The 11,959-nt window shown below is 41.6% G+C and overlaps 1 protein-coding gene and 1 long non-coding RNA gene across 3 annotated transcripts; one reads left to right on the top strand and one right to left on the bottom strand.

The window, feature by feature from the left end:
* Positions 1 to 1,259: 1,259 nt before the first annotated feature.
* LOC144336406 (uncharacterized) lies at positions 1,260 to 6,266 on the bottom strand. The gene is made up of 2 exons (XR_013408171.1): positions 4,196 to 6,266; positions 1,260 to 3,884 (listed from the first exon to the last, which is right to left on the bottom strand). It is a non-coding gene; the product is annotated as an uncharacterized LOC144336406 (long non-coding RNA).
* On the top strand, positions 1,267 to 8,185 carry C18H18orf21 (chromosome 18 C18orf21 homolog). 2 transcript variants are annotated; one of them, XM_001105667.5, is made up of 5 exons: positions 1,267 to 1,404; positions 1,484 to 1,506; positions 3,609 to 3,808; positions 6,266 to 6,456; positions 7,750 to 8,185. In XM_001105667.5, the coding sequence occupies exons 1-5, from the start codon at positions 1,328 to 1,330 to the stop codon at positions 7,913 to 7,915; spliced, it is 657 nt and encodes a 218-aa protein (XP_001105667.3). In that variant the 5' UTR covers positions 1,267 to 1,327; the 3' UTR covers positions 7,916 to 8,185. The 2 variants fall into 2 exon arrangements, with proteins under 2 accessions (XP_001105667.3, XP_028693639.1); XM_028837806.2 differs by lacking the exon at positions 6,266 to 6,456.
* Positions 8,186 to 11,959: the final 3,774 nt, after the last annotated feature.

Raw genomic sequence — 11,959 nt, 5'->3', positions numbered from 1 at the left:
TGGAACCCTCATTAAGCACAGAATTACCACATAACCCAGCAGATCTACTCGTAGGTATTATACCCAAAGAACAGAAAACAGGCACTCAAACAAATGCATGTACACACATGTTCACAGCGGCATTCATTCATAACAGCCAAAAGGTAGAAACAATTCAAACGTTCATCAACTGATGAATTGATAAACCATTGTGATACAGCCATACAATGGAGTATGATTTAGCCATAAAAACGAATGAATAACACGGTAAAACCCCGTCTCTACTAAAAATACAAAAAATTAGCCGGGTGCGGTGGTGGGGGCCTGTAGTCCCAGCTACATGGGAGGCTGAGGCAGGAGAATGGCGTGAACCCGGGAGGCGGAGCTTCCAGTGAGCCGAGATTGGGCCACTGCACTCCAGACTGGGCGACAGAGCGAGACTCTGTCTTAAAAAAAAAAAAACGAAGTACTGATAGGTGCTCCAAGGTGGATGAAGCTCAGAAACATGCTAAGTGAAGGAAGCCAGACACAAAAGGTCACGTGTATGATTCCATTTATATGAAATGTCCAGAATAGATAAACCCATACAGACAGAAAGCGGACTGGTGGTTGCCAAGACCCGGGAGGGAGGGGGAAATGGGCCGTAAGTGCTTCACGGAGTTGGCTGTCCTTCGGAGTGATCGAAATATTTTGGAAATAGCAGAAGAGTGCTTGCACAACATTGTAAATTTACTAAACGCCACTGAATTGTTCACCTTAAAACGGTCCATATTACATTACGTGAATTTCACTTTAATTACAAAAAGAAAGAGAAATGCTAGCGTTTACGCAGGCAGAGGGCAGGATGGGGACGCTACTCCCGGGCGGCCTCGTTGCTGGCAGCGCTTCCGCCCGCCGGCGCCCCAGTCAGTACGGCGCCCGGCGAATCTGGAGGGCGAAGCTGCGGTGGAGCAATCACAATAGGACTGTCAGAGAGGAGGCGAGCCGGGAGGAAGATGGAAAGGCGGGTGGCAGCCTCATCTCTGGACTCCACTGCCGCAGCCCGGTCAAGCCGCTCCGCCCAGGCTCAAATCGGACTCCTAACTCCGCTGGGTGCCTGAGACGACGCGGCAGGCGGAGGGGTGGTACTGAGGGGACGGGGACGCGGCGGGCGGGTGGGGCAGCCTCCCGCCTGGGCACGCTTCCACGCCAGACTTGACACGAAGGAAACCGGAACCTCTCTGCCGGGGGTGCCAGTTTCCGGAAGCAGCTTGAGTCTGGACGCCAACGTCGGCGACGCTGGGAAGCAGACTTCCGGCGCCATATAGTTTCACCAGGTATCTGCGGCGAGCTAGCGGCGGCGGCGGCGATGAGACAGAAGCACTACCTTGAGGCTGCAGCGCGGGGACTGCACGACAGCTGCCCGGGCCAAGCCCGCTATCTCCTGTAAGAGGACTGGAGAGGAAGCGGGAGGCGAGCGGGGAGGTGTTCCTTTGCTCCTCACAAGTCTGTTTCTCTTTTACAGTTGGGCCTACACTTCGTCGCACGGTAGGTAGAACGCCTGTCTCTTAGTGCGTTGGGCTCCTGCCCCGCTTTCCTCCGTTCTGCACAACGCTCAAATAAGGACGATGGACTCTCTCCCCTCCTTAAAAACGACAACAAAACAAAACCCGCATGTTTCTGCGTTTCGTGAAAAATCCAGATTCCTTAATGTGCCTGCTTGCTTTGTTAGCGGCATTTGAGACACTGATCAGTCTTGAAATAGTTTCCTGCCTTGGCTTCTAGGTCATCACGTAGTTCACCTCCTCTTTATTTATTACTTCTCGATTTGCTTTGCTGGTTCCTCCTAATCTCCCCAAGCTTTAAGTATTGTCGTATCCCAGTACTCAGCCCTTGGACCTCCTTTCTAGGTACACTCACTTCTTTGGTGACAGTTTTTCATCCAATCTCATGGCTTTTAAATACCATATACCGAGGACTTACAAATGTATATACTCAGCGCAGACCTCTCCTCTGAATTCTAGACTCATATATCCAAATGTCGTGACAAATTCTTTTCAGTGTCTAGTAATTCAAACTTAGCTAATATGTCCAAAACCTGAGCTTTACCCCCCAACAAGATCCTCCAGTTTTTCTCATTTCAGTAAATAATTCCATCCTTCCCTTACAGTTATTGAGCCCCAAAACCTTGGAGCCATTCTTGACTCCCAAACTCTCTTTCTTCCCCCAAGCCAGTATGCGAGCAAATCCTGTTGGCTTTAAAATGTATCCAGAATCAGCCAGGAGCGGTGGCTCACACTTGTAATCCCAGCACTCTGGGAGGCCGAGGCGGGTGGATTTGAGGCCAGGAGTTCGAGACCAACATGGCGAAACCCCGTCTCTACTAAAAATACAAAAAAATTACCCGGCGTGGTGGTGCACGCCTGTAATCCCAGCTGCTCGGGAGGGTGAGGCATGAGACTCTCTTGAACCTGGGAGGTGGAGGTTGCAGTGAGCAGAGGTGGCGCCAATGCACTCCATTCCTCACCACATCCATTGCTACTACCCTGCTCCAGCCTATCACCAGCTCTCTCCTGGATTATTGCTAACAGCTCCCATGCATTTCTAGTGTGTTCTCAAGCCAGCAGCATGAGTGATTCTGATAAAAACCAAAGCTAGATCATGTCACTTCTCTGCCACAAACTCAAATGGCTTCCCATCTCCCAGTAAAAGTGAAAGTCCTTTAAAAGGATTGTAAGGCCCTACATCATAGGCCCGCATACCTCTCTGACCTACTCTCTCCTTCACACAACTCCAGTCACACTGGGCATCCTTGCTTTTCTGTTTCAGGGCGTTTGCAGCTACTCCTCACTCTGCCTGGGATTCTTGCCTCACATACCTGCTATCATGCTAATCCTCTGTTTCCATCTGGTCTCTATGATATCACTCAATGAAGCTTTCCCTAGCCACCTATTTAAAATTAAAATTACAGTTAACTCCATCAACACTTCTATTCCCCTTTCGTATCTGCTTTTTTATTCCCAGCACTTAACATTTGATGTTGCTATATTTATTGTATGCCTCAGTGAATTGTCCTTTGTTCACTGCTGTGTCTCCAGCACTCAGAACAGTGCCTGGCATTCTTAATTGTCACTTAGTAAATATGAATGAATTTCACATTTGGCGGAGCTAAATTTAAGTGTGGTCTTTAGCTTCATAAGTGCTGCTATATCCCTGGCACTTAGCACAGTGCTCAATGGTAGATACTATTCATTGTGCTAATTATTTAAAAAAAGAAACAAAATCGCAGTGCAATTTGTTATTTTGTGGTAAATGCACTGGTAAAATTGGTGAAACATAACAGCCTTTTAAAACTTAGTAGCAAGTAATGAGAAGTGGCTAGATTTTGGATATATTTTAAAGCCTACAGGATTTGCTAGCATAGGTTGGAGATTTGCCGGTCTGTTGCTGAAAGGAGTGAATGGATGGAATTATATTTGCAAAGTAAATTACTGCCAATTTGTCTTTTTGTAAATGTTTATATTTTGAGTTTACTTAAAAATGTATATCTGCTTATATTAAATATCAATATACTTTTTATAGTGTTGGCAGTTTGAGGTAACAAAACATTCTAATTTGCTGAATTGTGAGTTTCATTTGTATAATTTTAGATGATAAGAGCACTTTTGAAGAAACGTGTCCATACTGTTTCCAGTTGTTGGTTCTGGATAACTCTCGAGTGCGTCTCAAACCCAAAGCCAAGTTGACACCCAAAATACAGAAACTTCTTAATCGAGAAGCAAGAAACTATACACTCAGTTTTAAAGAAGCGAAAATTGTGAAAAAGTTCAAAGACTCCAAAAGTGTATTGGTAAGATTTCAGTCCAGTATGTATGAGTAAACTAGAATTTTCTTTTCTTTCACTTAAAATCAGTTTAAGAATCAACCTCGGCCGGGCGCGGTGGCTCAAGCCTGTAATCCCAGCACTTTGGGAGGCCGAGACGGGCGGATCACGAGGTCAGGAGATCGAGACCATCCTGGCTAACACGGTGAAACCCCGTCTCTATTAAGAAATACAAAAAACTAGCCGGGCGAGGTGGCGGGCGCCTGTAGTCCCAGCTACTCGGGAGGCTGAGGCCGGAGAATGGCATAAACCCGGGAGGCGGAGCTTGCAGTGAGCTGAGATCCGGCCACTGCACTCCAGCCTGGGTGACAGAGCGAGACTCCGTCTCAAAAAAAAAAAAAAAAAAGAATCAACCTCGATATAACTCAGATTTATAGTAGTATATTTGGATTATCAAAATATATACATAAACTATTTCTCTAATGATTAGTGTTTTATCATAAGGACAGCTTATTTTTATTTTTCATGATTACCTAAACCAAACATGGTGAGCTCTCAGTTGTTTTGAGATCCCATTGTTGAGCATTATTTTTCACAAACGTGCAGATTTCTTGAACTGACCATTATGACTCCACCTAAATTGCAGTTACCACTACATTATTTTTTCAGTTAATGGTCCTTTGCTTCAAATAGTAGTATGTTATGTATGTAGGTATCATGCCACTTCTTCAGCTGTCCTCCCACTCCATATCAGTGTGTATTTACAGGTATGCCCAACAAAGGTGAATGCGCCTTTTGTTCTTTAAACATTTTATTGAGGGTCTATCATATGCCAAGCAACATTTAATATTGGGGATATAAGATGAAATAAAACAACCAAAATCAGATTACGTATGGTTTACCATACGGAGGCCAGTAGCAAATACACTTTATATCCTGCATATTCTATGTTAACATTTATCAACTGTTCAAGTATGTGCTTATTGTCCAGCACTGTGCCAGGCACTGGACATGATGACAGCTTATGTCTGGCCTAAGACTATAATTAGTAATTACTTGGATTGAAAATTGCCATATTTAGGAGTTTACTAGTGTTGGTCACGTAGGTACATTTTGCTTTGTCATAAAATTGAATGGTTAAAGGGAAAGAAAGAAGAGATAGAATATTGAAGTGAGTATAGAATTCAGTTTCTTAGTTCTTGGAGAATTGTAGTTTTCAAAAATCATTACTGCCACATATTTGGAAAATGTTCTTAAATGGGAAGACAGTAAATGCTGCCTCACTGTCTTGCAGTGTTTTGCCCTCATGAAGCTTACATTCTAATGTACTTTAATCAGAAGTCAGCTAGAAAGGTGCTAGAGGTGTTTTTCTGATTTATTTTAATCTGTATACAGCCTCCTTCCAAAAAGTGTAAAGCAACATAAACCTTTGATAGATGCAGATCTTCCATTGGCATTTTCATCTGCTCATGAACATCAAACTACTTCTCACTTAAATTAGTTTGTATTAATTTGCTGAGGCATGGGCTGAGTCCTGTGCATAGTCAGTTAGATATGTAAAAGAAAGGAAATTAGCTAGAAAATGGACCATTTCTTGAGAAATGAATCTTGAAAAGAAAGTCAACTTCTAGATCTAATGATAGGAGTGAAGAGGTGTGAGAATATAACAACTCGTTTGGTTGTATAAGTTACTTTAGACCTATATTTACAAAATTGCTAAGGATTTGAAGGGGCTACTTAAATTTCCAGTGATACTCTGCCATGCTTTTTTTGAGAAGAGGCTTGAAGTTCATCTGTAAAAAAATAGTAAATGCTTACTGCTGTTACAAAGAACATTCCTCCAGATGTTAAAGAGTATTGTCTCCCATCTCTTCCCTAATTCCCCCCAAACATGGTTTTATATTTAAAAAGTAAAGAGTTCATTATCTTTGAAAATCTATTTTAAATTAAATAAAAATGTTTAGCCATTCATTTTTATTGAACATTTTCTCACTTTAAATTTGTCGGCTGGGCACAGTGACTCAAACCTGTAATCCTAGCACTTTGGGAGGCAGAGGCGGGTGGATTGCCTGAGGTCAGGAGTTCAAGACCAGGCTGGCCAACATGGCAAAACCCTGTCTCTACTAAAAATACAAAATTAGCCAGATGCAGTGGAAGGCACCTGTAGTCCCAGCTGCATGGGAGGCTGAGGCAGGAGGATCGCTTGAACCCGGGATGCAGAGGTTGCAGTGAGCCAAGATGACGCCATTGCACTCCAGCCTGGGGACAGAGCAAGAATCCGTCCCAGAAAAAAAAAAAAAAAAAAATTTTGTCTTATTTGATTCTTGCTACTAGATTGCAAGTTCCCTAAGGACAGCCTCTATTTTACTTACCCCTATAGTATCTGGTGTAGTCCCTGACATTTAAGAATTCAATTAACATGTGGTTTATGGGGTTAAATTATGAGATAAATGACGGGACTGATATTTCTTCTTTTTATGGTAGTTGATCACTTGTAAAACATGCAACAGAACAGTGAAACATCATGGTAAAAGTAGAAGCTTTCTATCAGCATTGAAGAGCAATCCTGCCACTCCTACAAGTAAACTCAGCCTGAAGACACCAGAGAGAAGGACTGCAAACCCAAATCCTGACATGTCTGGTTCCAAAGGCAGGAGTCCAGCATCGATTTTCAGGTATCTTTATCCATGAAGTTTTTGAATTGCCAGTGTTAACTCAAGTGTTTTCTTCTAATTTCCTGTGTTTAATATATACTCCCTAAATATGCCATGCATTTCAGAACCTGGCCATTTTTCCTCCATATGCTTTTCTAATGTCACATACTCCCATATCTTCAATGCTCATTTCAATGCATTTGACTTCTACGTATGTTACTCTACTTCCAACATCTCCTGCACCTATTTCCAACTGCCTGCTAAATATATCCACTTCAGTCCCCTACATGTTCAAAACTTAGTTCATCATTTCCCCACAGCTAACCACTCAAACCTGTCCATCCTCCTTAGTTCCTTATTCTGTGAATGAACACACCTTTCTGGACATTTTGACCTAAAATGACAGATACATTCAAAAATCCCTATTCCCTTCATCCTTGTCACTGATTTATATTATACTTTATAATATATATATATTCTACTTCCATGTTTTCATCTTTTTACTCCTTTTTCTCTCTAGTGCTGCTATATTCTGGTTCAGGTCCTTATGCAGCATTTGTCAGGACTACTGCAGTGATTTTCCTAATGGGTCTCCCTGCTTCTAGGATCAAACTCTTTTAGTGTGATCATCTTTCTGGAGCATAGCTCTGATTAGAAGCATCACTGTGTAGCATATGGATCAGTGCTTTCCAGCCCTATCTGGCACCAATCTGTCTGCCTGTCTTTCTTTGCCTTAAATCATCCTATGTGCCAACAAAACTGAACCATTCACGGCTGGGCATGGTGGCTCACACTTGTAATCCCAGCACTTTGGGAGGCCAAGGCGGGTGGATTGCCTGAGCTCAGGAGTTCGAGACCAGCCTGTGCAACACAATGAAATCCCGTGTCTCATGTCTCCTAAAATACAAAAAATTAGCTGGGCATGGCAGCGTGCAACTGTAGTCCCAGCTACTTGGGAAGCTGAGGCAGGAGAATTGCTTGAACCTGGGAGACAGAGGTTGCAGTGAGCTGAGATGGCGCCACTGTACTCCAGCCTGGGCGACACAGCGAGACTCCGTCTCCAAAAAAAAAAAAAAAAAAAAAAAAAACCGAACCATTCATAGTATACTTTCTTGCCCTAAACATTTGTTCTTGCCCTTTTCTCTGTCAGAAATTCCTGAGAAAATCTTAACAGGCATTTGCCAAATGATAATACACCAATTATATATGCTGATAATACACAGCATATACATTGCCTGTATATGGCCATTAAAAAAAAGAGTAGAAAATGATTGTCATTTGTTGGTATAACTAAGTGTGGGTTTTTTTTTTCAGAACACCTACGTCTGGACAGTCCGTATCTACTTGCTCCTCAAAGAATACAAGCAAAACAAAGAAACACTTCTCTCAACTGAAAAGGTTACTTAGTCAGAATGAGTCCCAAAAGAATCCAAAGGTGGACTTCAGAAATTTCTTATCTTCTCTGAAGGGTGGACTTTGAAAATAAGAAGTGCCTGATGTCAATTCTGAAACTAAAGTAAAACAACTTTTTAAACTTTTAGTTTTTGAATACGTGGAAACTAGATCTGAATGCAAACTTTTCTTGGCATCCTTCAGTGTTTATGGGGAAAGTACCTCATTAGTATGAATACCTGAAACCTGCCTACCTCATAGGACGGCTGTGAGGATCAAAAAATACATGAAAGTTCCTTGTAGATATATATCTATAGATATGTATGTGTATGTATATAAAGATATATGTGTACACTGAGTAGTGGCATTACTATTTTTTCTTCCTTTTGTCAGCAGTTTTTATTTATGTCATTTTCTTTCAAAAGGGAATTGAGATCTTTATGAGAGGGTCTATTCACTCAGAAGGGTTTCTTCCATGTGTCTATAGCGTTACTGATAATTCAGGAAAGGGATCAAGTCCTATTTTCTCACAATTATCTGCATAACTGTTTTAGTAAAACCTGAACCTTATTCCTATTTTGATTGCAAAAGTAAATATCTGGAACATTCCTGATTATAGATCACTCAATAGGAGACTAAAATTTTCTTTCTGTTTAGAAAAGGGAACATACTGTTGGTGATACTATAAATTAGTACAGCAACTTTGGAAAACAGTATGGAGGTTCCTCAAAAAACTAAAGGTAGAATTACCATATGATCCCACATCTGCATATATATCCAAAGGAATTGAAATCAGTAGTCGAAGAGATGTCTGCCCTACAGTATTTCATTGTAGCATTATTCACAATAACCAAGATACGGAAACAACAGAAATGCTTGTCAAAGCATGGATTTTTGTAAATGTGTATATACACAATGGAATACTATTCAGCCTTTAAAAAGCAAGAAATTCTGTCAGTTGTGATAACATGGATGAACCTGGCGGACATTATGCTAAGTGAAATAAGCCAGACACAGAGACAAATACTGTATTATTTACATGGGATCTAAAAAAGTAGAGCTCATAGAAGTAGAGGACATAATGGTGATTACTGGAGGCTGTGGCTGGGGGTGGGGGGAGTAGAAAGGGAAAGGGAAATTTCAATTAAGAGGAGTAAGTTCCAGTGATCTATTGTACAGCATGATGACTATAGTTAATGTATATTTCAAAATAGCTGAAAGAGGGTTTTGGCTTTTTTTTTTTTCTTTAGAGTCTTGCTCTGTCATCTGGGCTAGAGTGCTGTAGCATGATTATAGATCACTGTAGCCTTGAACTCCTGGGCTCAAGTGATCTGTTGCCTCAGCCTCCAGAATAGCTGGGACTACAGGCACACACCACTGCACCTGGCTAATATTTCATTTTAAATTTTTTCATTTCCTACTACAAGAAGCCATAATTATTTATTTTTTGTAGAGGCAGGATCTTACTATGTTGCCCAGGCTCATCTTGAATTCCTGGCTTCCAGCAATCCTCCCAACTCACTCTCCCAAAGTGCTACAATTACAGGCGTGAGCCACAGTGCCCAGCCAAAAGAGGATTTTTTAATGTTCTCGCCACAAAGAAATGATAAACGTTTGAGGTGATGGATCTATTAATTAGCCTGATTGGATTACACCAGTGTATACATGTAATGAAACACATTGTGTCACATAAATATATACAATTATTTGTCTTTTTTTTTGAGATGTAGTCTCACTTTGTTGCCTGGGCTGGAATGCAGTGGTATGATCTTGGCTCACTGCAGCCTCCGTCTCCTGGGTTCAAGCGATTCTCCTGCCTCAGCCTCCTGAGTAGCTGGGATTACAGGCGCCCGCCACTACGCCCAGCTAATCTTTTGTATTTTTAGTAGAGACGGGGTTTCACCATGTTGGCCAGGCTGGTTGTGAACTCCTGACCTAGTGATTCACCCACCTCAGCCTCCCAAAGTGCTGGGATTACAGGTATGAGCCACCGTGCCTGGCCTACAATTATTATTTGTCAATTAAAAATATACTCAAAGGCCAAGGTTAACCACTTGGTTTTATAGTTGCATGAAATAAAATTGTGCTAACTGGTGCCAGCACCAAAAGACCAGGTATTCACTTTGTGTCCACAGCATCTGGCACAACACAATGGTTATGGTAGCTGCTTTACCTTTCTGGCTAACTTCTCTCTAGAACATCTGTTTCTCTTGAACTCTTCTTGCTCCTGATCACCTGGTCATAGCGAGCTCTTTGCAGTTCTCAATACATACGATGTACTTGTCAGCTTCGGGCCTCTGCATGTGCTTTTTCCTTTAGGACTACTTTGGAGACTGCCCTCTACCTCAACCCCACTGCATTATGAGGGGCCACTTTTTTTCCCACAGTTCTGGTGACCCTGTAGTGTCTTGTTTCTGATCATTACCAACTGCCTGTGAGCTCTTTGTAGACCTGAGTGGTCTCATGTGTACCCCCAGTACTTAATTTGTTGTCCAGCACACAGCACAAGCTCTGCAGATTCCTAGACTACTACATTTAATGAGTTCTACTTGTTCCACACTAAGAACTAAGGTCCTTTCTGAGCACATGATTGGAAAGTAGATAAAAAGTAGTAAAGACAGGGACTCTTTGGTGGGAAGTTGTTCGCATTACTTCATTTGCAAGTGAGGGGCACCATGGATTCTTGACTTTTCTATTTGGCAGAAAGGTCTTTGGGCATTTCTAAAGAATATTTGAAAACTGAAGTGTGGATATAAAACTATAAAACCTTTAGAAGGAAGATACAGGAGTAAATCTTCATAACCCTGTACTATGTAGTGGTTTCTTAGGTATGACATCAAAAGCACAAGCAACAACAAGAAAAACAGATAAACTGGACTTCATAAAAATTAAAGACTTGTGTGCTTTGTTCAAAGGACACCATCAAGAAAGTGAAAAGTCAGCCCCCGAGTGGGAGAATATTTGCAAATCATATGCAAATGACCTCCAACTTACGATGGTTCAACTTGAGATTTTTTTTTTTTTTTTTTTTTTGAGACAGAGTCTTGCTCTGTCGCTAGGCTGGAGTGCAGTGGCGCAGTCTCGGCTCACTGCAACCTCACTTGAATCACTGGGTTCAAGTGATTCTCCTGCCTCTGCCTCCCGAATAGCTGGGACTAAAGGCACATGCCACCACGCCCAGCTGATTTTTGTATTTTTAGTAGAAACAGTGTTTCACCATGTTGGCCAGGATGGTCTCGATCTGCCCAACTCAGACTCCCAAAGTCCTGGGATTACAGGCGTGAGCCACTGTGCCCAGCCTCAACTTGAGATTTTTTAACTTTATGATGGGTTTACCAGGACATAACCCACCCTAAATTGAGAAGCATTTGTATCTGACAAGGTTCCTATATCCAGAATTATAGAGAACTCTTAAATTTCAATAATAAAAAGACAAAAGATGGTCAGAATCTGAACACAGTTCTCCAACATGGCTAATGAATACATGAAAAGATACTTCATACCTAGGCTGACTCACAGACACAGTACAAGTGGTGAAGATGTAAAGAAACTGGAACCATCACACGTTGCTCCTAGGATTGTAAGATGGTGGAGTCACTTTAGAAGTTTGGCAGTTCCTCAAAAATTTAAACAGAGTTACCATATGACCCGACAATTCCACTCAGGCATATACCCAAGAGAACTGAAAACAGATGTCCACACAAAAACCGGTATATGAATGTTCATGACAGTAGTGTTTATAATATGCATAAAATGGAAAATTCAAAATAGTGAAAAGTGTTTTTTGAATGTCCAGCAACTGCTGAATAAACAAAATGTGGTTTTTCCATACAGTGGAATAGTAATGTTCAGTCAAAAAAAATTACTGATATATGCTAGAACATGAATGACCCTTGAAAACATTGTATTAATTGCAAGAAGCCAGACACCAAAGACCACATATTGCGTGATTCCATTTATATGGAATGTTCAGAATAGGACAATACACAGAAATAGACAAGTGGTTGCCAGAGGGATAGGGAGAATGGGGAGCAACTCCTAATGAGTGTGGGGTTTCTTTTTAGGGTGATAAAAATATTCTGGAATTAGATAGTAACCATGGTTGTACAACTCTGACTATCCTAAAAACACA

This window comes from Macaca mulatta, chromosome 18, assembly GCF_049350105.2.
Source record: "Macaca mulatta isolate MMU2019108-1 chromosome 18, T2T-MMU8v2.0, whole genome shotgun sequence".
NCBI classification, from domain to species: Eukaryota; Metazoa; Chordata; class Mammalia; order Primates; family Cercopithecidae; genus Macaca; species Macaca mulatta.
Note: the sequence above shows the minus strand (reverse complement) of the source record. Positions and strands in the feature narration are given on the sequence as shown.